Below are 25707 nucleotides of genomic sequence, written 5' to 3' on the forward strand. Positions count from 1 at the left end.
GCACACATCCACGTGGTCATTTTTCATAATCAGGTCCTAGATAACTGTCAGATTTGCAAAGAGACTGTTAATCTTGCTCTATTTCTTTTTTTTTCTTTCTCTTTTCTCTGCCGTTCTTTTGCTTTACATTGTTTCGTTTGAGTAGTATTTGCTGGCTAACTTATCTGGCAAACTTCAGGGCGTTGTTTGAAATATTATTAGGATAAAATTCATCGGGGTTACAGAGGGCCAGCTCAGGACCACCCGCAGGGGAGCACAAGGATCCCAGGTGTCTGCAGAAGGGGTCCTTGTGCTGTCCTGGCACAGCCGGCTATGGAGGGCAGTCATTGGGACAGCTACAGATGCCATCAACGCAGGTCCAGCAGCTCCAACCTGCTATGTGGCTGCCCTGTTGCTCACAACGTACTGCTTGTGATGGCTGCAGCTTGAGCTGGACACAAACAAGGGAACTGTGGAGAGGGGAGGTTCTATTTCCCATCACCTACCCGAGAGCTTTCAAAGATCTGCACAGAGAGAGAGTCCAATGCCCATGGGGCCAAACTCCTCTAAGGGACTTCTCCAAGGCAGGAAGGGGGCAGGCTCTGTAATGACATCTCATCCTTCAGCCCATAATGCCATGTTCACTGCTTCCCATGCTGCACTGAGAGCAAGTCTACACTAGAAACACTGCAACTGCACCACTGAAATGTAGACACTTCCTACAGTGACAGAAAGGTTCTTCCATTGCTCTAGTAAATCCACTTCTCCAAGAGGCAATAGCTAGGTCGATGGAAGAATTCTTCTCTCTACCTAGCTTACTTACATCGCAGGGGTGTGAAATTCTTCACTGCCTTGAGCGATGTAGTTAAGCCGACCTAACCTTGTAGTGTAGACCAGGCCTGAGACTAAAGCTGCACCACTGGATCTCTCTACATGTCCTAGGGTTTTCCACAGCCCCCATCCAGCACTATGGTGTCTACGCAGCTGGATAGCAATGTTCTAGTGGTCTCTATGGAGCACTCTGCTCAGCACCCAGCCCAGGGTCTGAGAAGCTCTCTCTGAGAAGTGTTGATCTTCTGTTTCTTCTGCTCACTCGAGTTATGTTGGAAGAGCTTTTTCACAACGCCAGGCCTTGCAGCATGCTTAGGAGTCATCAGGCTCTGGATTAGCCTCATCTCTCCTTTGGAGGCAGGTCAATCTGCAGCCCAGCCTCCCAAACCAGGAATGCTGCCCTCCCACACTGTGTCTTGGGCTCTGAGAGCAGCCAAGTCCCAAAGCTGCGCCTCTGTCTTGGTGGATCTTTGGTGGGGCTAGTGATATCCATCCTGGGTCCATCTCCTGATCCACTGCAGCCTTTAAAGATCTGGACCACGGCCTTGAATAGCAAGGAAGGCAGGGATGGAGGAGTGCTCAGGGGATAATGTGCTCACGACAACTGAGAAGCATCCCCCATCTCCCATAGTGGGTGCGAACAAAGCCTGCTTAACTGTCCAGCCCTAAGACAGCTTGTTGTGGTAGCTGGGGGCAAAGTGTATTAAGAAGCCTGGTCACTGTCTGGTCTGATAAACACTGGGAATCATAGAATCATAGAATATCAGGGTTGGAAGGGACTTCAGGAGTGCATCTTGTCCAACCCCCTGCTCAAAGCAGGACCAATCCCCAACTAAATCTAAATGTGGCCTCATCTGGATTTGGACATTTCCAGGACCCTTCTGCCTGTGGCTACTGGCATTGTATCTGCATCTCTGCAGGGGAAGCTGAGCTGTGTCTGCTGAAAGGGCAGTTAAGTAGGGAAGTGACTTGTCCAACAAGTGTCTGGTTGGTTCTCTCTTTACAAATGGGGAAATAACATGGATGCTCCCTTCATGCCAGACCCAGACTGTACACGCCTATGTACCTGGAACAGGTGGAACCCTCACTCTATTTAAGTCAATGGCAAATCTCCCATTGACTTGGCTGGAGATAGGATTTCGCCTAGTGCCTCCCTGGGTCTGATCCTACAAGCCCAACTCTGCCAACGCTCCTATCGCTACAAACAGGATTTCCACGCACCGCCGGCTTGTGGAATGAGACTCACTGACTTTGGGGATTTGTTGGACACCTCAAACGTGCCACACAGCATGGAGCTGGACCAGGCCTACTGCAGTCTCAATGAATTCACCTGCAGAAGGCTCATCATGACTCTGCAGCACGCCTGGTCCAGGTGTATCCACCCGGAAGCTTACATCCCACCCATACATACAGCAGCAGGAGCTAATAGCTAGGAGTTTCAAAGGGGCCCAAGGGAGTTGTGTGCCTAACTCCCTCAAGGCCCTTTAAAAATCCCCACCTACATTGTAAGATGAATCTCTCCCGGTCCAGTCCACATAGTGGCACTGCCAAGAGATATTGGGCATGTGGAGACATTGATTTTGATGCCTTAACTGACTCCATTGAGCAGTGAATGTCCAGAGAGCAGTGAATGTTGTCCTGGCCGTCAGCCCTCCCATGCGCTAATAGCATGCTGGGTATCTGGCACCCGAACACTAGTCAGCATGTTTCCCAGGCAGAGTATAATTTGCCTGTACATGTTTGTTGTTCTCTTAAACATCCTGTGAACGAATAAAGGTAAAGGGACCTGGACTGAGAGAGGCCTAGCCCCAGATCTAAACTCCTCACACCTTAGAGAAGTGCAGATCCAGAAAGATAACGACTCTTTAAAATCTCTCAGCGTTCTGCTGGCTGCAGAGTCAGGCAGCCATCTCATGTTCAGTTCAGTCTTAGTCTGTGTGAGCTCAGGGAAACTTCATTTGAGACTTGGAAATTAACAGAACAAGAAAGAACCAATGTAAATGCCCTTCTGACTGTTTGTGCATGGGGGGAAAAACATACCATTTACTAATTTGAAATGAGTGCAAATTTCATTTGGGTATAAATTTTATTAAGAAAATTATAAGTGCATACACATTTAACAAAGACATGATATTGATATAAAAAGTGTTTATTTTCAAAATACTATATGAAAAGGAATTATTTTAAAAAGCACAAATGTATATAATATTTCCATAAAGCTGCCTTTCAGAAAAACTTTTTCACATTATCTGGGAAGTGTTTTTTTTTCCTCAGTAACAATACAAAATACAGTATTCACCACATTCTTACAACACTGACTTCTCAATGATCAGAGGTTGGAGGATGCATGCAGCCCTTCCATGGTGATGTATATGCCTTCTTCTCTGGGGGTCAGTGAAGATCTGGATTTGCAAACAAGGCTATTATGTGATTGGATGATGGTAAAGGTTAAGTTTATATTTTGGATATGAGCACTGTCAAACGCCTATATGCTGTAATTGACATAGTTTAGTAGTACAAGTTTTCAGAGAAGAGGGGATTGTCAAGATCCTAATAAAGGCAAAATAGCAACAAGAAATTATATAGGAACTGCATATTCAATTAAATGTGTACATTCAACTTGGAATACAGCCTCCATTGGAAAAGACCAACCACAGTCACCCTTGCTCAAACACCACACCGGTTAACAACTCATTGAAAATTCACCCTTCACACTTTCTCAAGCAGGACTCAAATAAGACATCAACATCTACAGCTACTACAGTTGTAAAGCTCATATAACCATGAGTATTGGCACAGTGATAAATACTACGTTTTCTTTCCTTTCTGGTTTTGAAACCTGGGATTCTATATCTGTCACTTAGAAAACAGCCACTCGTGAACATTTCACATTTGTGGAAAATGCTCTTTTGGCACCATTTCAGTGTTATTTTGTTTCCCTTCCTCTACACATTCACGTGTGGCCAGCCATGGCATTACTCCTGTATGCCCCTGCTTTCTTCCCCTGAATTTGTCTTTGGTCGACAGCCAAATGTAGAAAGCAAAACTTACCACGGATCCATCTCCGTGGAACCAGATTTATGAAACCGATGCCCTGCAACTTGCTCACATTGTAGAGGGACACAGGAAACATAAAATCATAGAATCGTAGGCCTGGAAAGGCCCTCGAGAGGTCATCTAGTCCAGTCCCCTGCACTCATGGCAGGGCTAAGGGTTATCTAGAAGTGGAGCACACTTCAAGTAGTAGTGCAAGAAGCTTTCAGTTGTACAGGGATTGATTGCTCTAGTGTAAATTGCCTGTCTGTCCTTTCTGTTTCCTGATTAACGCTTCTGATGCAAATACTACAGGGCAAGCAACAGAACCCGCAGAGACCCCAGCCAGCCACTTGCTCATAGCCCATAAAATACGTCATGAATGTTCCTTTCTCCCACAAGGCATCTACTTCCCTATGTGACTGGGAGAGCCCTCCAAGTGACAAATGCCCTTCCGTGCTGCTGCACCAGCCTTGCTGGCTGTTTTTGTCTTTGGCAGAGGGAAATTGCACCGGTGCCATGCACGGCTTACAGTGGTTAGTCCTGTCTACACTAAGGTTTGCACCAGTTATGATGGCTGAAGGCAGAGAGCCTGAGGGCTTGTCTACACCTACATTTTATAGCGCTCTAGCTTGCTGGCTCGGGGGGGGAGGGTGAAAAATCAGCAAGCCTGAGCGCTTTAAGGTGCTAGTGTGGACAGGCTCCCAGTGCTGGGAGCTAGTCCCCTGGTGGAGGTGGAGTCCCAGGAGCGCTGGGCGAGCTCCCTCCCGGCGCTCGCACGCCACCACACTCGTGCTTCAAAGCGCTGCCGCGGGAGCGTTCCTGCAGCAGTGCTCTGCAGTTTCCAGTGCAGACATACCCTGCCTGGGGGAGGGCCAAATGCAGTGCTCTGAGCACTGACCCACTGAAGCTGGCTCTGTCAGTCCTCACGCTGGGGGCTGGTTAAAAGGGTTCCTCATGGAAGGCAGAACACGGTTTCAGGTTTTAAAGGGCCGCTGTTGGGCTGAATGCACCCCTGAGTCAGAGAGTGAGATTTCCGTCTAAACTGGCTTCAATGGGAGCAGGATCTGAGCTGGTGCCCAGTTCAGACAGCGTGCGTGAGGAGTCTCTGGCCAGCAGGTAGGGGAGACAGGTTATAATTCTGTGTTAGAACAGAAATTCTTAGGCACTTTCTCCAGGGCTTCTTTAAAAACCTGAGGGTAACTCCTGACTCTGATGCAGGTGTATACTCTCCAGCCAAGTCACTGGCAACTGCAGACACCCATATCAGGAGGGAGTCTGGCCCCTAGGTGATAAAACACACAATATGGAAGATGCACTAGTCTATGGCTTTCTTGGTCAGGTAAGCTCTTTTTGCCTTTACACAGATGACAGAGGGTCTGATCTCGCTCCGATTGAAATCAGCTGTAAAACTGCCACTGATGTGAGTGGTGCTCGATCCCTACTCCCCAAATGCCTACCAAAAAGGGTGCACAAGACTTAAAAGCACCAACCTAGTAGGGTAGGAAAAAAAAATCACCTGCACTGGTTTCCGGCAGAGCTGCTGATGGGGCCACACGGTGCCCACAGAAGCACATCCTGCGCTAGCATGATCATTTGGCAGGGAGAATACTTAGTTTGCCACCGTGACCAAAGTGGAAAATAAGACATCCCTGGGATAGACAGAATGGTCCTTTGGCATGTAAGTTACTTGCAACAGAAGAGAGTGCTTACTATAACAGCCCTTGCATACCCAGAATACAAGCTCCACATAAAGGAGGAGATTCCTTCTGAAGAAACCCACCCAATACACAATGTTGAGCATCACACAGATATTTTGCTGCTCGCGGTTCGGACAAGACACGTTTTCCCCATTTCTCAGTGCACAGCGTAACAAAGAGATTGCCCCGTCGCTGAGATACCTTTCCTCTCCATTTCATATTTTATACATCTTTATATGTGGTTACAGAGCTGGGAATCAAGAGGGAGAAATAACAGGCCTGTGGGGTTGCCGGAGGTGGCATGTCTCTCCTGGGTGATACCCTGTTGCAAATGGAGCTCTGGACACTAGATCGTTTCACCAGCAGACAGAGGCATCTCCGCCTGGGAACTGGGAACATTTGCCTGCACACGCAGTCGCAAAATCACGCTCCACGGTGCTGACTCGGGCCAGCACGAGTGTTACTCTCCAACCCTGTGTTCTGTCTCAAGTAGGGCTGCAGACAAGGAATGGGAAAATGCATTGCTTTTTATGCTGAGTCATTGGGAGCATAGGAACATAGGAATTACACGATCGAATTGCACCTCACAGCTCATGTCCTGCTAGGTAAAAACTCTTGGATGCTGGCATGAACTTAACAGCGATTGCTAAATAATACAGGCAAGGAAAACGATATTATAATGTAGGGTTAGTCTAAATTCATCACTGCCACCAGCGCTAGATGATAAACCAAACTACGAAAAGATTGTTTTTTAAAAAAACAAACACATTACTCCATAAAATCGTATTGTGAAAGCAAGCCAATTTGTGAAAAAAAAGAAAAAAAAAAGCCTTTGGAAATGCATGAAGCCTTGCCTTTGTGCTGCATGATAACAGTGAAATGCATTCATTCCCTAATACTGGTTATCTGCTCTCTGGGTCCTACAGTAAGAAATCCTGTAGACGGCTTACAATGCTTGCCTCTTACATCTTGAACCTCCTGTTGATGAAGAACAAAGTGAAATACTATTAAGGTTTCTTTCAGTAGAAAAGAGCTTAGTTATCAGGACTAGTCATTTAGGGGTTGCCACTACATTGTGCATCAAGACAAAAGCAAAGGCAGTTCGGCCTCATGGTGCCTGAAGGAGGAGCTCTTGGGGCCCTGAAGGCCTGAGCCCAGCATCAGTGGTTATTTTTGCAGGTAGTGCTGATCATAGTTAGTAAGGCGTCCAGCGCTAAGCAGGAGAAAGGCTGGCTAGGAGGTTCATTCTGGGCCTTGAAGCCAGAGCAAGGAACGCTGCTGCGCACAGAGATGCAGCAAAAAAGAATGGGGGAAGTGGGGATAGTATGGGGCTAAAACATGATCAGAACTGGCCCGGGGAGCCAAATGGCACTCGGACAGCTCTGCACAGGGGGATGGTGCGGAGAGCAAGGAGCAAAGGCAGTACAGCCAAGTCCCGCTGCTCTTGTGCTGCATGGACATACACTACCATTCCCTCGTCTCTGAGCCGCTGAGCGGAATCTAGCTCTGAAAGGGGACAGGCCAAGCCCTCCTCTGTTCAGCTCCCCTTGGATGTCAGAGTGGGGTGGCAGGCAAGTGTCTGCCTTCCCCTGAAGTTAGCTGGGAGTGACCATTTGTTTGGGGTCATTTGCTCAAGCAAAGATGGTCCGTTACAACCTGGTCCCTCAGATCCCAGGAGCTCACTGTGCTCTTTCTTTGGTGCGTCTGAGGAGGATCAGCTTGGCAAATGGCTGCAGGTTAATATCAGGCTATTAAAAAAGCTTCAGACCCAACCCCACCCCAGCCGGCTGTGCAGAAGCACATTCTGTCCCTTCCTGTTACCTATCTGAGCAGCTCAGCCTGTGGCCCAGCAGTGTGTGATGAGTGGGTGATGAGACCCAGTGACAAGAGCTGCTCTCAGCTCGCCGCGATCATTAGCCTCAGACACTCATTTGAACCATGACACTTACTAAACCCGTTAAGCAATTTTCTTCTCTCAGAAAGACACAGAAGATCTTAATTCCCACACCCTGCTCTCCCTAGTGCCAGAGACCTCAGGTCTGTGCATGCAGGGAGAGCAAAATATGGGAGCCAAGATCCACCGTCCACAAGGGAGAGGAGAATGTTGCCCATCTGCATCACGACATGTACAATCCTCTGCCAAAATGCAGCTAATCACTCGGTCTAATCTAATAGTCCCAAGAAAACAGGTGGCTTTCCTTAATACCCAGAAACTATGGCCAATGTAACAGTCTGCGCTGCACACCTACATTCTGTTTTTGTCATTTAAAACATCGATAACAAATCCACAGAAGTTGCTTGTTATTTATCTCTGCCACTTAGTTATCAGAAGGGCAAAACTAAGCTCAAGGCAGAGAGCCACAAGCAGCTGAATCCTTATCCTGCCTCCGATTCTGGCTTCCTGTAGGCTTGCTGTGCCTCAGTTTCCCCACCTGTGAAATGGGATGATAATACTTTCTCTACCTAACAACCTCACACACTTATCCCGGGAATGAAGCAGCTAACGTCTATAGGGTGGCTTGGAAATACGAAGCACTGGTGAAGTACTAAGTATTTTCCTCTGTCAGGTGTTTTAAGTGGGATGAAACACGCTATAGGACATTAAAAGGTTTTGCATTTTTTAAATAATAAAGCTGAAATATGGTATTTCACGTCTTTGTGTACAGTGTTAATTAGCAAGTGCAGACTGGGTGAGTGCCCATTGGAAGCTCACTAGTGGTGCTGTTATTTCACCAACAAAGGGCCTGTGTTTTTAGAATACACCATTACGTAAAAGTGGGTCTCTTTAAGCAGGTGCTAATACACACCATGTGCAGGCCTTTCTTAGCACCCACAGCAGAGTGGGGAATAGTCAGACAAATCCGCCTCTGTGACTTTCAAGCTGGGTTCTTTCAGCTGTTTTTGAACTGAAGAAAATGCATGACTTTAATCAGTGGAAATGCCATAAGGCCATTTTAAGAGTGTGAAAATGAGTCCTCTTCGACCATGCTCTCACATTCTCTAAAATCAAGCCTGTTGGTCCAAATCCATCCCTACTGTAATGCCACTGACCTGCCCCAACATTACCGGAATTTCTGAGACCCTGACAATCTTTTACTGTATGTACCCTTGCAACCCCGCTGGCAGGCAGGGCAGTGCTGTTATCCCCACTGGGCAGGGCGCACAGACTCAGCGACTTGCACAAGGTCACAGAGGAAGACTGCGACGGAGCAGGAATTGAACTTGCGTCTCTCCCAGAATAACGCCCTACCCACTGGGCCATCCTTGCTCTCTGGGAATTGGCACCAAACAGTAGAATTGGGCCATATCTCTCTTGGTGCTGCTATTTATTTTATAAGGATCATGAAGTGGTCTAACGCCAAAAAAATAGAGAGAGAGACAGCCATAGAAATTGGCCAGATACAAAGGGACTGATCTGCATTGATGCCAAGACCCCTTTACACCACTCTGCCAAGGTAAAGTGGCCTTCAAGTGGGTATAAATTACAGTAACACCCACTTCCTGGCACTCACTGCCAAAGTGGTGTAAAGGAGCCTTGTGTAAACGAGAACCAGGCCCAAAGTGTCTCAGTGATAAGCCATTTCCATATGCTAAATAATCACCATCACAATATTTCTACAGCATCTGGCATCTAACGCTCTCAAAGCAATGTACACGTACCAATTAATGGGGCTGGCTACACGACACACCTCGCTGGGCAGTGTGTAGGGTACGTGCAGCTGCATGCCGCGGTGAAAAGCAGACTGCATCCACACTGCGGCATGCAGCTGCATGTGTCAGTGAAAGGCTGGGGCAGGGAGGCAGTCAGCGGCCTCTCCCAGACAGGAGTCTTTTCCTGCAGCAGAGAAAGGCTCTAGCAGCTCAGAGGCAGCGGGCTATGACGCTGCTAAAACCAGCAGGGCTTGTAGAGAGCTGTAGAGAGCTGTGCGGGGTATGGACCCGCGTACGTTCCCACCCCCTGCAGCGTGTCGGTACGCTACTCACCGAAGCTGGGCCTCCCCTCTACGCTGCTACTTAAACCCGGGCTAGGGAGCTACGTAAGTGCATACACTACGCACCACTGAAAGCGGCAGACAGTGGAGATGTAGCATGCGTCTCCCAACACGCCGAGGAGGCTGAGAAGCATCATTACCCCCATATTACCCCTGGGGAAACTGAGGCACAGGGCGTTCAGGCATCTAACTTCCCAGTCACAGCGCCGGGTGAAGTCAATGAGCTGTGGGCACTCAACACGGCTGAGGACCAGGCCGTCAGTGACTTGCCCCTGGCCACACAGAAAAGCTGCAGCAAAGGCCCAGCATGTGACCCTAACACTTTGTCGAGCCACAGGAGATAGGGGCCGTGGTTTATTATCCTTAGTCATTATTTACAAAGGAGGAAGAGCTGCCACAAATTGATTGACAAGTGCGAGAACTAAGATTGCAGCCGGCCACAGGAGAGTCGGAAGTTTCCCTATTTCCCCAAGAAGACTCAAGAGGAATCTTTTTCTATGTTACTTTCCTCTCTCTTCCAGACCCATCAGCTTTCTTGTGTGTGCCGGAGCTGCCAGCTGAGCTTAGCGAGCTCCGACATCTGAGGCTTAAGGAAGGGCTGGAGTCTGGGCTACACTAATGCTAGTTGGATGGGCAAGGTGCATACTCTGAACGCTCTTTCTTCCTGGATCTACTAACTCCTACAGGGCCCCATTTTTCAAATCTTTACTTGAGTGAGGAAGGAGAATTACCAGGGTTGGGCCTGTAAATTATTACGGGAAGGGAATTATGGGTTGTTAGCAGTTTCAAGAAAGATCTAACTTGCCCGATCAAAATGGATGTGAGATTATTAATGTCGACTAGCATGGTTATGCAATGGTCTTTAAAGCCAGATAGAAGATCTGGGCTCCCAATTCCCAGTGAGGTTAATTAGGGCTGTCGATTAATCGCAATTAACTCACGCGATTAACTCAAAAAAATTAATCATAATTAAAAAAATGAATCTCAATTAATCAGTTTTAATCGCACTGTTAAACAATAGAATACCAATTGAAATGTATTAAATATTTTGGATGTTTTTCTACATTTTCAGATATATTGAATTCTGTGTTGTAATTGAAATCAAAGTGTATATTATTTTTTATTACAAATATTTGCACTGTAAAAATGATAAACAAAAGAAATACTATTTTTCAATTCACTTCATACAAGTACTGTAGAGCAATCACTTTGTCCTGAAAGTGCAACTTACAAATGTAGATTTTTAGTTACATAACTGCACTGAAAAACAAAACAATGTAAAACGTCAGAGCCTGCAAGTCCACTCAGTCCTACTTCTTGTTCCGCCAATCGCTAAGACAAACAGGTTTGTTTACATTTACAGGAAATAATGCTGCCCGCTTCTTATTTACAATATCACCAGAAAGTGAGAACAGGCATTTGCATGGCATTTATGTAGCCAGCATTGCAAGGGTGTTTACATGCCAGATATGCTAAACATTCGTATGCCCCTTCATGCTTTGGCCACCATTCCAGAAGACATGCTTCCATGCTGATGACGCTTGTTAAAAAAATAATGCCCTAATTAAATTTGTGACTGAACTCCTCGGGGGAGAACTGTATGTCTCCTACTCTGTGTTTTAACCACATTCTGCCATATATTTCATGTTATAGCTGTCTCAGATGGTGACCCAGCACATGTTGTTCATTTTAAAAATATTTTCACTGCAGATTTGATAAAACGTAAAGAAGGTACCAATGTGAGATTTCTAAAGATAGCGACAGCACTCGACCCAAGGTTTAAGAATCAGAAGTGCCTTACAAAATCTGAGAGGGATGAGGTGTGGAGCATACTTTCAGAAGTCTTAAAAGAGCAACACTCTGATGCGGAAACTACAGAAACTAAACCACCCAAAAAAGAAAATCAACCTTCTGTTGGTGGCATCTGACTCAGATAATGAAAATGAATATGCTTCGGTCCACACTGCTTTGGATTGTTATCGAGCAGAACCCGTCATCAGCATGGACATATGTCCCCTGGAATGGTGGTTGAAGCATGAAGGGATATATGAATCTTTAGCGCATCTGACACGTAAATATCTTGTGATCCCGGCTACAACAGTGCAATGACAATGCCTGTTCTCACTTTTAGGTGACATTGTAGACAAGAAGAGGGCAGCATTATTTCCTGCAAATGTAAACAAGCTTGTTTGTCTGAGCGATTGGGTGAACAAGAAGTAGGACTGAGTGGACTTGCAGGCTCTAAAATTCTACATTGTTTTATTTTTGAATGCAGGGTTTTTTTTACATAATTCTACATTTGCAAGTTCAGCTTTCATGATAAAGAGATTGCACCACAGTATTTGTAGAGGTGAAATGAGAAATATTATTTCTTTTAGTTTTTTACAGTGTAAATACTTGTAATCAAAAATAAATATAAAGTGAGCACTGTACACTTTGTATTCTGTGTTGTAATTGAAATCAAGATATTTGAAAATGTAGAAAACATCCACAAATATTTAAATAAATGGTATTCTATTATTGTTTAACAGGGGGATTACTCGTGATTAATTTTTTTAATTGCTAGACAGCCCTAATGTTAATATAGTCTACTGAAGTCACATAATTGTGTATATTACATGAAGGTGTGATGAATATCAAGCAGAATAAAGGGTAAGCAGAATTAGTGAGCAAAATGCTTTTCTACTGAAAACCATCCTTGATATTTCACGATCAAATCAAACCCATTAATTTTTCAAATCAAGTATTAGACTACTGTATTCTGAACACCTTCTGTCCCCCATAGCTGCAGAATCATAGCGCAGAAGAGATCTAAGCATTTAAGCACCAGCAAAGAGTAAGTCTGACAAGTAAGTAAACTAAGTAACCTTGAAGCAATTTGCAACAAACCCTTCTATAAAATGTATTAATTTTTTTCCAGAAAAATAAATTCCCACATACAGTTGGGGGGTTGTATCATGAAACAATTAGCCATTTTTATTGCTTGTGCATAGAGGGTAATGTCACATTTGATACAATTTCAATACAAGTGAAAAAATATAATATATGGCTGATTGAAATTGATAAGCTACATTAACATTTATAGATCTATAATTATTTATTTTACAAGCTGTTAGTAGTTTATAGGGATATCAGTTTTTGAACTACCAACGTTGGTATGGTTCCAATTCAAATATATGACTTGTTTAATGAACTATAAATATATTCTGAAATACATGTAATTGAAAAAGTCAAAGCTGTGCACTAAAATATATCAAAAATATGCCCCATGGAAGTATTACAGAGAGAGACCAGATCATCTATGGATGATCTTGGAGCGTGGAAATTTCATGGGTGCCAGCGTTTCTGGTTGGAACATGAAGATCGTGCCACAATTGTAGGCTTAGTGGACACAAACATATGCTTTAACTGAACCAAATTGTCATCTGTTACCCTGCTGTAAATCTGGAGTAATTCTACTGAATTCAATAGAGCAGCTTCAGGATTGCAGTAGGGTAAGTAAGATCAGAATCTGACCTGAGACCAGAATTAGGCCCTTTGTTCTCAGTGGAGCAGGCCCCAGGTCTCCACTGATGTGAGAGCAAAAGGTGACCCAGGGCCTTACTCTGCAGGTTCAGCAAGGTACTTAAGCTCTTGTCTGACTTTAAAGGGGGCTGCTCATGTGTTCCAAATGAGACAGATGCTTGAGTACCGTGCTGAACTTGGCCCTTAATGCAGCACAACGCCGCTTGACAGCAGGAGGAGCTACCTGTATGTGAAAGGCCACATTCTGCTCTTGACATCGCCTGGGCCAAACTCCAGTGCCGCTCTAGTGCAGACAAGCTCTGTCCGCATGGACTGAAGTCGGCCGGGGCAAAGGAAGGCTCAGAGCAGGGCAGGGCTGGAATCGCTAGTGATTTGCGTAGTGGTTTCCATGCGCCCCACTCTCTGTAGCCTCACCCCAGTCCCAAAGGGGTTCAACTGCCTCTGGGGGAGGGTGTCCCCATTCCTGGCTACTGTGAAGCCCCCCTGCCAGGAAGAATTCTTATCCCTGGCTCCTGAAAGTGCTTCAGAAAAGCAGAGGATGGAGTCTCTGCAATGCACCAACCTACCCCACCTCCTATTCCCCTCTAATGCCCCTGACCCCTCCCCCCTTGAGGTGTCTCTTCCCCTCTGCAAATGTCTGGATTCCAGCCCTGCCTCACACGGGGGGAAAAGCAGCAGCAGAGGTAGGATTCAGCATGGTTGAATGAGGTGCAGAAAGGGGTGAGGGGTTCTGCGTGCACAGGGGGCCTCGCTGCTCCGAAGGCCACTGCTGGCTGGTCCCTTGGCCGAGCCCTTCCCAAGGAGGGAGCTCCCTCCCCTCTTCCCTTGATTCATTTCCCATCTGAGGCAGGCTGCAAAGACCTGTTTGCACAGAAATGACTGACGGTCTCTGTTCTGCGCTCACTCACAACAGCAGCCAATTGACCTGGCTTCTAATGAGGCAGGCTGACTGGTGTGGGACCCTCAGCAGGAGAGCCACATTGCAGTGCCATGAGGAAAAACAGGCCTGCTAATTCGCCAGGTGTGGCTGAATACCATCTGGCAGGAATGGAGGTTTGTTCTTAGCAATGGATGTTGCCTTGGCAAATTTTAATGGCAAAAGCATGGTTTCTGCCTGCCAATCCCCGCTAGCCGTCAGCTGCCGGTGCACACAGACTCCCAGCAGAAAGAGGAGAAGGGGCTCCAGAGATACTTTACTAATAAAGATTTGGAGATAATTGTAGATTGGGTGGGGGAGGGGAATAAAGGAAGCATTTCCTTGGGAGAACTGCTCTTTTACAAAGAGGGAAGCCCATTTCTGACTTGCTAGGATACCTCTTACCCCAAATACTGACAAATCTCTTAATATAAAGTGTAGAAAATACTGTAAGCCACTGTTTTAATATACACTGGGTAAACTCAGACCCCATCTTCATAGCAATGCCTGATTTCACTGAGTACTTGGTCCATATGATTAAAGCCAGCCCTGAACGTCCTACCCTTTAAGCTCTCAGGGTGTGTTATCTGTAAGTCCGTATGTTTCTTGCCTTACTTGTTTAAAGCTTTCTCCAGATATTCCTGAATCCACTTTAACTTCGGATCAATGCACACTTGCTTACTGTTGTTCTTCAGCCTTGCTCTGTCAAAAGAAAGAGAAGAGTTGTGGTGTGAGGACAAGGGATAACATGGCACAGAAGGCCTCCTGGGCCAAAGTGTGCCCTCTGTCCTATCTGTACATTTCTAGTGAAGACAATGGAACTGCACAAGCTTACACCAGGGGTCAAATTCTGCTCTCAGCTTCACAAGGTTGTGTCTGGGGTAACCCCACTGACTTCATGGGAAATGCTCTGGATTTACACCAGTTTTAAGGGCTAGCAGAATTCAGCCCCTCGTTTGAATCTCATCTGTTGGCAGCTGTTGGGTTGCATGGGCGTGAATGAGGAAAGAAATTGATTCTCCAGATTTTATTATTAGGATCCGCGTTGCTGTCAGCGCAGGGCATGTGGGAGCTGCATTTCATTTGGAAAGAACTGATGAGCAAATGGAGTCTCTGCAATGGATGAATTAACAAACACCTCTGAATATTGTCCGATGCTCAGCCTGACTCTGAACTTTCATCCAGTTTTAGAACAGAAACCAAACTGGACTTTCAGGAGGATCCAAAAGGTTCTTCTGTTCATTTTTTTTTTTTTTAATTCTCACATGGGTTTGAACTTCTGGACTCCAGGCAGGAAAAGAATTGGAAATGCCAAGTTGCAAGCGAGGAGCGTTCTCTCGTGTGTTTTCCAATCAGCACCGGAAATGGAAGTTCCAGAAATCTCTTGAGAAAGCCTGTTCTCATGCAATTTCCAGCCCAGATTTGCAGACTCCGGAGGTTTAGACTACATACGTTACAGATAAAGATCCAATCTTCTGGATGCTTATCTGAACCAAACTCCATCTCCCAGCCTCTGGAAATTCATCTGTCACTGGCTTCTGGGTTCAATGGGATGTGTCAGGTAGAAACAAGATATATAGCACTTTATCCAAAGCATTTAAAGCTCTGTAAAGTCAGGCATTGGTCCTTCAAGGTGCTGAGTACCTGTTCTGAGTGCTGAGGTCCCTCACCTCCAGCTGAGCACAATGGGAGTTGAGGACACCTGGCATCTGCAGGAGTTGCTCAGCATCTTGCAGGATCAGGCCCATCAATGCCACACTAACCGCACTGGCAATATGTTGTGGAGGCATTAACACCTATTACTGTGCATTGATGTAGACAGGCCAAATTCTCCTCCTCATTAAGGACTCAATCCTGCCAGGTACTGAGCACCTTGACCTTGATTCAACAAAGCACTTAAGCACATTCTTGACTTTAAGCATCTGAGTCTCATTGACTTGGGCCAGACGCCCTAGCTGCTTAAATAAAGCACACACTTAAGAACTATCTTGGATTGAAGTCAAAGTGCTCCACACCTGCAAGACTGAGCCCTTAATGTTTAATAAAAAGTAAGCCAACGAAAGAAGCCGGGGGATCTAACATGCTGCTAGTGCTGAAGTCCTGTGAATAGTCATGTACTGGGTGTACTGCTGCAGACCCAATCCTGCAGTCCTTCCGCCAACAGGGTTTCCATTGGGCCTGGTTCTGATCTCACTTATGCCGGTGTAAATTAGGAGTCTTTCCACCAAATTCAGTGAAGTTATAGCAATGCAAAATGTGAGCAGAGTCAGACTCATTGTCTTCACATGGGAACTTCAGAACTGGCCTTAGACAGGAGAGTAACAAACTGAAAGCACAACCAACCACCATGCACAGAGTATTTAAAGATAAAGACCAGCTCCTATACAATTTGCTCAGGCAAAATTGCTCTTGACTTCAAAGGGAATTTGGCTTGGGTAAAAAATCACAGGATTACTCCATAAATCCATAATACGGGGTTCCAATCAGATGTTTCAGTCCTAAAAAATGATGGATTCCAAAGTAAATAGCTTTGATTACTTATTTAAATTACTCACATCCACCATCCAGAACACATCATGCCACATAATGACAGGTTTCAGAGTAGCAGCCATGTTAGTCTGTATCCGCAAATAGAACAGGAGGACTTGTGGCACCTTAGAGACTAACAAATTTATTTGAGCATAAGCTTTCATGGGCTACAGCCCACTTCATCGGATGCATAGAATGGAACATCTAGTAAGAAGATATATATATATATATACATACAGAGAAGGTGGAAGTTGCAACTTGCATCCGATGAAGTGGGCTGTAGCCCATGAAAGCTTATGCTTTAATAAATTTGTTAGTCTCTAAGGTGCCACAAGTACTCCTGCTCTTCTTATCACGGCACATAGCAACTGAATTCAGTGTTTGGATAAAATCTGCTTAAAATGGGATTTTTAGAAGTTAGCATTTATTTTGTTTTTTAATTTCTGTTGGGTCCAAGGGGCAGAATTCCCCAACCTTCTGGGGCATTTGAATTTAGGGTTCCATTTCAGGTATATCTCTTTATGTCAGATTTTAAACAACGGTTTCGGGGGGGGAGTTGGATCATCTGTTCTGTAGACACTAAAATACACTGCAAACAATAAACATATTCAGACCATGTTGGGGGAAAGAAAACAGGATTTTTCCATTTCAATACGTCATGGTCTTTGCCATCTCTAATTACTTCGCTCTCATGTTAATCAAGAGAAAAATGCATATAATGTCAAATCTCAAATTTCTGTCATTATGTTGAAACGACTTCAGATCATTCCAAATCCCCCCAAAGCCTTCCCAGTGGGTTTCTCTTGACTCTCACGATGTTTATTCGGCATTCCCAGAAGAGCACAAATCCATGTATTATAGCTGTTTAGATGCATGCCTCTCCATTCCATCAAGTAGCAATCAGAGCTGGCGAAACACACAACATATGATGTTTATGCCATTTTCAGGAAGAGCAAATTATTTCTCAGTTTGGACTGAATTGTCAATTGTCCTCCACCAAAATGAAAGGCAGGGTACATGCAGGAAACTATGTGGGTTGGATATTTTTTAAAATATATATATTTTTACTTGAAAATATATCTGACTAAATATGTAGATTTTTGAGAAATCGCATGAAACCTTACAGGTTTTTGGCATACAACAATGGAGAGTTTTTTACAGCTCTGATGGTGCAATTTAAAGGGCCATATGAAGATCTAGCTGGATGGCAGAACTGATGACAGTAGCAGGAACTGAACACAGAGGAGCGGACCGTTCAAAGAGGACCTGATAATCATGCCTCCCACAAGAACTGAGGGTACTCAACACTAGGCCCGCTGGGAAAATGATTTTTTCCCCCATGAAAATTTTCAACAAAAAAAATGTTTTTTTTAATGTTTATGTTTTTTTAATCTAAATTTGTCTTTGTTCTTTTTTGGATTTGACGTTTTTGATGAAACCCCTCAAATTTCCATTGTTTTGGTTTTTTTCCCCCTGAAAACGCACCCCCAAATAAAAATGGATTCTTTTTTTCTGAAAACAGTCAAAAAAGCCGTTTTCCACTGAGGAAATGTGCTGAGTGAAACTGTTCTACTTGCTCTGCTCCGTACCTTGCAGAAGGCGCTGGGCCCCATGCAAATTCAAACCCAGGCTGGGGCAGTGCCTGGAGACTGCGACACCTTTTACCGAGGTTGGCGAAATCCTTCAGCTCCCTTCCTTGCCCAGCTTACCGTCTGAGGCCAAGTAAAGCCTTAAAAAGCACCCGGAGACTTACACAATCTGCAGCGAGCAATTCGGGGTGGTCAGGATTTTGAGGTGCTTGATGTTGGCTTTAGCCACGTTGCTCTCGTAGAACCTGCAGGGGCATCGGTAGGTCAGGCTGACGGGTTTCTCTGTAGGATGCAGAAATAGAGAGGACACACATTACTCGTTCCTCCTTGGCAGTGGTGCCAACCTGCAGCCCAGTGGCACCTCTAGTTCCTCTCCTAGATAGGCATGAAGAAAACATATAGATGAAGAGAGCCATGGAACAGCTGTGGTCTTGGAGCAGTGTGTCAAAACCCTCTCTAGTTCCCATTGGGGCCTTCTAATCCTGCTGCTTGTGATTTTAGAAGACAAAGGAAGGGTGAGAAACTGGACCCTAAGAAATGGAGAAGAGATTAGAATAAGGAGCCACTCAATTGTCCTGAGTTGCTTCTGGTAATTAGATGAGATAAAGGCTAGAAGAGTGAGGCACTTGTCTGCTCTGTTATTCTTTCCAAATTATTTTGACCTGAGGCCAGATTAGAAGGTAGGCAGCAGAAAGCCAGGAATTCCAAGGAGTCCAAATCAAAACAAGCGGCTCTGCCCAGGTGCAAGCTCCTGGCTGGGAACTGATCTGAGGCAGCGCATGCCAGGGCCTTTGGGAGCTTTCCCAGGGTCCTGCTGTACGGCCTGGCCTGTACTCACACCGCCAAGTGCCTGCTGGCAGGGGGCTGCTCCCAGAGGAGGCGCTCCGCAGCGGGAAACAGGGCATCAACAGTGTGGATTCGGATCCTTCTGAACTTCCTGCTCATGACACAATCACAGCCACTCAAGACACCTGGTTGTGAGTCATTCCATGCTCTACCTGGATTCCGTACTGCTAAAATCAATGGGTAGTTTGCCATCAACTTCAATGGAAGCAGGGCTATATCTAGCCCCTGAGCTTAAAATTCTGCAGGGGATGTGTATGCAGGACAGCCTGGCTCACTCTGGGGGCTGATCCTGACCTCTGTCCCCAGGCTGAGCCCCCACTGAGGTCTGGAGAGACTGCATTATCCATCCCCCAGCATGTACACAGCTGAAATTGTGACTCCTTCCTGAAACGTCTGCACACTAGAACAGAGTCGGGGGCAGCATCTCTGGGGCCTGCAGGACTCGCCTTGGGATGTCCATAGGATTTCAAACCATTTCCCGTTGGACAGCTGTTCAGTTGCTGGTTGTGAGCTCTTTGAGGGAAGCTTGTTTATAAAGAGGGAGAGACCTGATCCATGAAATTTGGCCCAGGATCTGGGTTCAGGTCCAAATTCCCCAGCGTCTGAAGGAGTTTTGGATCCAGTGTTACCTTCCACATCTCTGTTTGTTTTGCTACACAGCAGAGCTCAGTCCCCAAACAAAGCTGCCCTCAAAGGCTATGGAACAGAAAGGGGCTTTGAATCCCGCGCAAGCTGCAAGTTCCTTAAACTGCTGTCTGGGAAGGTCAAAAAAGAGGCAACCAGTAAAACTGCACCTGATCTGTAAACACTAGACACCGACTGATGTTTGTCTCCAGTTACCCTCAAACATACCCTGGGGCACAACATTGGGGGATGCCACCATTTCTTCAAGAAGGAAATTACAGGAAAATCCTTATTACAAGCAACCTTTATGAAAGATTGTGTGAGCCAGTAGCTGATCCCCACAGCAGAGCAATTGCAATTGCAGGGAAGAAATGCAGAGTAACTCCACTGACCTCAGCAGAATCCTTCAGTTTTACTCTGGTGTTCAGAATCTGGGCCGGTGCGTAACGACCATGGAGGCGGGTGTGTAAGGACTGTTGGTCAGAATCCATAGCGTTTGTCCCATAGAGTGAATCAGGGTATTCTCCTGGGCTAGACGTGAATATCTACTGACTAGTGATTTTATAACCCAGGGAACATATATATCAAAGTGAGGCTGCACAAGCCTTAAACCCACGCTCTTTTTGCAAAGGCAGCATATCATTACAGTGGGCATCAGGTCAGCTCGCAGCATCAGCCCTGGGAAGCCAGGGAACCTCTGCTTGCAGCTGCCCTACGAGTGCTTCAGTCTAGGGAGGCAATGACTTCTCCAGAGCACCCCCTCCCCAGTTTAGATGCAGGGCCATCCTTAGGCATATAGACATTTCATAGAATACCAGGGTTGGAAGAGACCTCAGAAGGTCATCTAGTCCAAACCCCTGCTCAAAGCAGGACCAATCCCCACTTTTTGCCCCAGATCCCTAAATGGCCCCCTTAAGGATTGAACTCACAACCCTGGGTTTAGCAGGCCAATGCTCAAACCACTGAGCTAACCCTCCCCCCATGCAGCATACGTGGCTGTGTAGGGCACCTGAAAATTGGGGCACTACCGAGACAACAGGTAAGAGCGGGTTGGCTCCAGCACACCCAGCACGCGCTGCAGTCTCCTTAGGCAGGGGCCATATTCTGTGTGAGGGAGAGGGCACAGGGGTCTCTGTGAGGAACTGTGACTCTCCGCCGCCATGAGGCAGGCTGGGTGGCTCGGTATCCTTTGCTGCCTCATCCCTCCCCAACAGGCTGCGAGCCCGGGCTGCTGCAATGTCTGCTGCGTACAAAGCTTGGTGTCGTTTCAAAACTTCTTCACAGTAATTTCCAATAAAGTGTTGACAAATTAAAAAAAGTATATTATTTGCATCATTCTGTCAATAAGTCAGATTTTTTTCTATGACGCTACTTCTTTTGTGTAAGTATAGTCCATCAGCATTACAGTGTGCTTAATTTGCTTAAACTGTTTTTAATAAAGTGCATGTGGCAAGTTTTCCAATACTGTAAGCTTATGTTTGTGTTGCTAAGAGCAAGTCAGGCATAGGGGCACCAGTTTAATAATACTGCCTAGGGCCCCCTAAATCCTAAGGACAGCCCTGTTCAGACGGACACACACTAGGGGTATGTCTCCCCTGAGAAGAAGGCCGGTCTCTCCCAGGTGATCACTGAGGCGGGCAGCATTTTACCAGGATAGCTTAAGTGCTTCAGCAATCTCAGTAAAACACCAGCACCAGGCTCTGACCCACAGAGTGTCTCTCCACCTGGAGCTGGAGGTGTAACTCCTCACCCTCACATCTGCTCTGATCCAGCTAGCAGGCTAAAAGCAGGATGGAGGTGGAGCAGCACAAGACACGAAGCCCACAGCCACTCAGTTCTAAGCCCGCTAGTGTTGGTGTGGGTTTGTCCCACTGGGGCTGGAATTTACCCCTTCCAGATCCACCCCTTGTTATCTCCCCGTAAAATCCTGAGCGGAGGCAGGGCCCTCAGGTGGTCAGGTGAATCCAGTGTGATACCCCTGGGGCTGGCCGCACCTGGCTTATCCCGCAGTAAAACAGAGCCTTCACTCCACTGCGTTTTTAAAGCAGGAAAGCCAAAGGCTTGTCTACATGGGACAGCTGGATCAGTTACACTGGTACAATCACACACATATAGTTAAACCCATCTAGCCCTTCATGTGGATACTTTTATTCTAGGTTAGGGTGGCTTTTCCCCCTTTGGCTTAAACCTCTTCCAAACAGGTACAAGATAACATCCCAAAAAAGGCCTCTTATACTGGAATGAGTGTGTCCACACTGGGGTTACAGCGGTTTAAATTCCCACCTGAGTCTATCATCTCCCCATGTAGACAAGCCCTGATACCTTATGTATCCTCCCCTACAAACACACCTCTGTGTAGGGGAAGACACAGGAGAGAAGAGGGCCAACAGCACCCGCCGAGCCCACCATGTCTGCTTAGGCAATGGATGATGGGGAGTTTTGCCAGGGGTTAACTCAAGGGGGCTATTTTACCAGGACACTGACACATCTGCTGTAGCTGGCTTTTCACTGCAGATCAGAAACCAACCGAGAAAGCCTCCTTGGCAGGCTGAGTGCAGAGGGGGCAATCACCCTTCACTCCCACTGCAAGGAGCAGCCCCTGAGACCCCTTTATCGCGCACCGCCCCCTCCTGCAGCACCACTCACAAGTGCTTCCCTGGGCTCCTGCCGGTCCCAGGGGCTTGGGACATCACACCTATGTAGAGGGTTGGGGGCGAGGGGGGGGAGCTGTTGAATATTGCTGTATTCAGCAGTTTCACACCAGGATGAAATTGCTCCGCTTTTAATAAAGTGGGATTGGGGAGGGGGGTCGGGTCTGCTCCTAGCTCAGTGTTTCCTTTATTTATTAATGCAATCCCTGACACAAACACCCCTTCCTCTCTAAATCCACAAACTGTGATTCACCCAGAGAACTCAGCTCCTGCAAGGAGCCTGCCTGGAGCTGCTGCCGGAGCAGCGAGGCCCCTGAAGGAAAGCAGCATCCCCTCCTCCCCAGGTGTGCCAGGGACTGGGGGGCTGCAGGAGCCCACCGCAGCCAGGGCAGCTGGACTGCAGGCAGGGCTGTGCCGCTGGGAAGCCATGCCCGTAGGAACAGTGAGATGGGTTCAGATGGTCACCACCACTCCTTGCTCAGTTTACCCAGGCTGCAGTCAGTTACAGTCTGCCCAGGAGATACTGTCCAGATCGGGGGTGGCGGCAGGAGAGGTGAAATAGTGGGAGAGCTGGAATCTCTGCCTCCCAAAGCCTACACAGAGGGGAGCAGGCACAGGTAAGCGAGTCCAGGGGCTGCTAGGGCCCAATCCTGCACCCTTCAAGGCAGTCAGATTTTTGCCATTGGAGGCAACCGGATCGGGCCCCTTGTCAACATCTTGGGAGTGAAACTAACACAGCGAAATCTCCCGCCTCCCTTTGGGTTTTCTTTCTAGTTCCGCGGAGGAAACCGACGGGGTGAATTCCTGCAGGGAGACCTTGGGCAGGTATCGTGCAAGTTACAAAGAGCCGTTTGCTGGAACATATCCCAGCCTAGAGAAGGGACTTCATGGCCAAAGGAGCGAGAAACGCGCCTGTGATCAGCAATCCATCTAGCTACAGAGCGATCACGCAGGGTAGCAAAGGCTAATGCACAGTGAGCAAAAACTCCCTTCACGCTCTGCCCTGGGGAGACGGGGATTGATTTTATTCATCTACATTTGAGACCAGTTCGGGTTTACACTTTCCCCCTTCTTAAATACAATTTTGCACCTCCAAAATGTTGATCAGCCAGTCTCTAAACGCCCCTGACGCTCAGTTAAGAGAATCCGAATTTATCCCGGGTAGCGTGTTATCTTTATACATCGGATTCATTTGCACAGAGATACCTGCCACCATTGCCTTGAGTTTTTCTCTCTCATGTCAATACAAACATTCACGGACTTATTTCTGAAAAGTTTCAGAGTAGCAGCCCTGTTAGTCTGTACCTGCAAAAAGAAAAGGAGGACTCCTGGCACCTTAGAGACTAACCAATTTATTTGAGCATAAGCTTTGGTGAGCTACAGCTCACTTCATCAGATCTGATCGCTGGATGGACCCGCTCCCCACGAGCCAGGGGAGCGGTGCCCTTTTTTGCGGGGGGAGTCTCAAGGAGGCCGGTGTTTTTTTGTTTCCCAAGGGCAGGCGCTATTTCTAGGAGGGCTTTTGTCATGGAAAAGGGCCGATGAATTTAGCAGCAGCGATTAGTTGGCATTTGCAGCCTAAACGCATCTGGACCGGGTGCACCAGGATCAACATAGGTTCGCAGGTGCCGGGGTCTCACAGAATATCAGGGTTGGAAGGGACCTCAGGAGGTCATCTAGTCCAGCCCCCTGCTCAAAGCAGGACCAAGCCCCAATTTTTGCCCCATCCCTAAATGGCCCCCTCAAGGATTGAACGCCCAACCCTGGGTTTAGCAGACCAATGCACAAACCACTGAGCTTTCCCCCGCATTAGCCCCTCGCGGCTCTCCGGAGCACCACAAGACACAGGTGTAAACCCCGCAATCAGCAGACCCGCCGCTGCACACCCAGACCCAGAGACACTCCACACAGGGGGCCAGCCTCCCGCTGCTCGAGCACCCGGGCCGGTGCCCCCAAGATCCAACCCATGGCGGATCCGGGGGGCCGCCAGCTGCCCCGGCTGGAGCGGCCAAGCGCCCAGTCGTTTTCTTTTTCTCCCGCTGCTCTCCAAAGGAGGGAGGTTTGGTCTCTGCTCCAGGGGAAGGAGTCCCAGGGCCAAGTGGCCGCACGGGGCTGGCTGGGAGCAGACCCAGCGCTCCGCAGCTGCTACGAGTTAGCCTGGAGCTGCGCTCCGTTAGCTGGACGAGCAGGCGTCGCTGTTCTGCAAGTACGACCAGAGCTAGGGCGGCTCTCGCCTTGCACCCAGAACCCCCGCGGCGGCCTGCCCGCGCAGAGCGCCCCGGGGCACCCCCGTTCCCCCGAGCCCTGCCGGGGGCTGCGGCTCCCTGCTCAGCCACCGCTGCGGCGCACGGGAGGCAGACAAGGCGCAGGGAGGGGCTGGGGACTGGCCGGGCCCGCGAGCTTTGTACAGAACCGGACACCGCCGGGCAGCGAGCCTCGAGCAAATGCCCACGGGGAGGGGGGCGGACGCTAAGTCCCAGCCGTGGCGAGATCCGCCCGTGGGGGTCGCTCCCCAAACCTCGCGTGGCTGGTTCCTCCTTTCCAAAGGAAACCTTGGCTCAGCAGCCGTCCCTGGGGACCGGCCAGCTCCACCGGCACGCACCCCCGAGACGCCGGGGAGGCGAGCTGCAAGCGGGCCGGGACTTCTGCAAAGTTTCCCTCCCGTGGGCTGACAGCGCCCCCCCGCCCGCCCCCCGGCCCCGATCCTAGCTCCAGCCCCACCATGCCTGGGCAGACGGCTGCAATGCACGGGAGGCAAAGGCCGCCGCGCCCCGGGGGGCTGGAGGGCAGGCAGCGCACTTACCCTCCGAGGGGGAGAGAGAGAGCAGCAGACAAGTGAGCAGCGCCAGGGCTTTCCCGTCCATGCTGGCGAGGGGGGCGAGCTGGGAGTGAAAGTCCGGAGGCTGCAGCTGCCGGCTGAGCTCTGCTGAAATGCCTGGTCCCCTCCCCTCTATAGAGGGGGGCGGCGATGCGGGGCGAGGGGGAGGGGAGTAGCCAGCGATGATTTATTGCCCGTGGCATGTTATTACATCCTTCCTCTGCTCCCACTGCTGGAACCCGACCAGACAGCGAGTCGCTCGTAGCCTGCGCCCAGCGAGGCCGGGCTCGGAGCGAGCTGCGGAGCCTGGGGACCCGAGCGGGTCTCCAGCTGCAGAATCGATGCCTTGCAACCCCGGGATGGCTGCAGGAGAAGAGGGTGGGCAGGCTTGGGGGACAGGCCTTGTCCCCCTAATGCACTTGTCAGGCGAGGGGGGAGGGATTAGAGCCTCTCGCCCTCGAGCCTGCAAGGAGGGGTTGGCCTCACCCGGGTAAAGCAAGCAGGCAGAAATTAAGATTAAAGCGGCACCCACTAAACTGGGCGGCGGCCGCCCTGGGATGTGGATCGCTTCTGGGCATCCCAGTCACCTGATCCGGAACCCACTTCGCGCTAGGCCAGAGTCTGCTGTGGGGTACATCTCCTGTTGCCATGCATTGACACTGGGGTAACCCACT

The 25707-nt window shown here is 48.1% G+C and overlaps 1 protein-coding gene across 1 annotated transcript; it reads right to left on the reverse strand.

Annotated features, from left to right (window-relative positions):
- Positions 1–14587: 14587 nt before the first annotated feature.
- Positions 14588–25079, reverse strand: CXCL12 (C-X-C motif chemokine ligand 12). Its single transcript, XM_077822713.1, has 3 exons — positions 25019–25079; positions 18259–18376; positions 14588–14678 (listed from the first exon to the last, which is right to left on the reverse strand). The coding sequence occupies exons 1-3, from the start codon at positions 25077–25079 to the stop codon at positions 14588–14590; spliced, it is 270 nt and encodes an 89-aa protein (XP_077678839.1).
- Positions 25080–25707: the final 628 nt, after the last annotated feature.

The sequence above is a fragment of the Eretmochelys imbricata genome, chromosome 7 (assembly GCF_965152235.1).
Source record: "Eretmochelys imbricata isolate rEreImb1 chromosome 7, rEreImb1.hap1, whole genome shotgun sequence".
NCBI classification, from domain to species: domain Eukaryota; kingdom Metazoa; phylum Chordata; order Testudines; family Cheloniidae; genus Eretmochelys; species Eretmochelys imbricata.

What these genes read in the sequence shown, in the direction of transcription:
- CXCL12 (XM_077822713.1), bottom strand. Translation starts at nt 25,079, where the DNA reads ATGGACGGGAAAGCCCTGGCGCTGCTCACTTGTCTGCTGCTCTCTCTC. An exon ending in CTCTCTCTCCCCCTCGGAGG is followed by an intron (nt 18,377 to 25,018) that starts GTAAGTGCGCTG and finishes TGCATCCTACAG; the next exon opens with AGAAACCCGTCAGCCTGACC. An exon ending in AATTGCTCGCTGCAGATTGT is followed by an intron (nt 14,679 to 18,258) that starts GTAAGTCTCCGG and finishes TTCTTTTGACAG; the next exon opens with AGCAAGGCTGAAGAACAACA.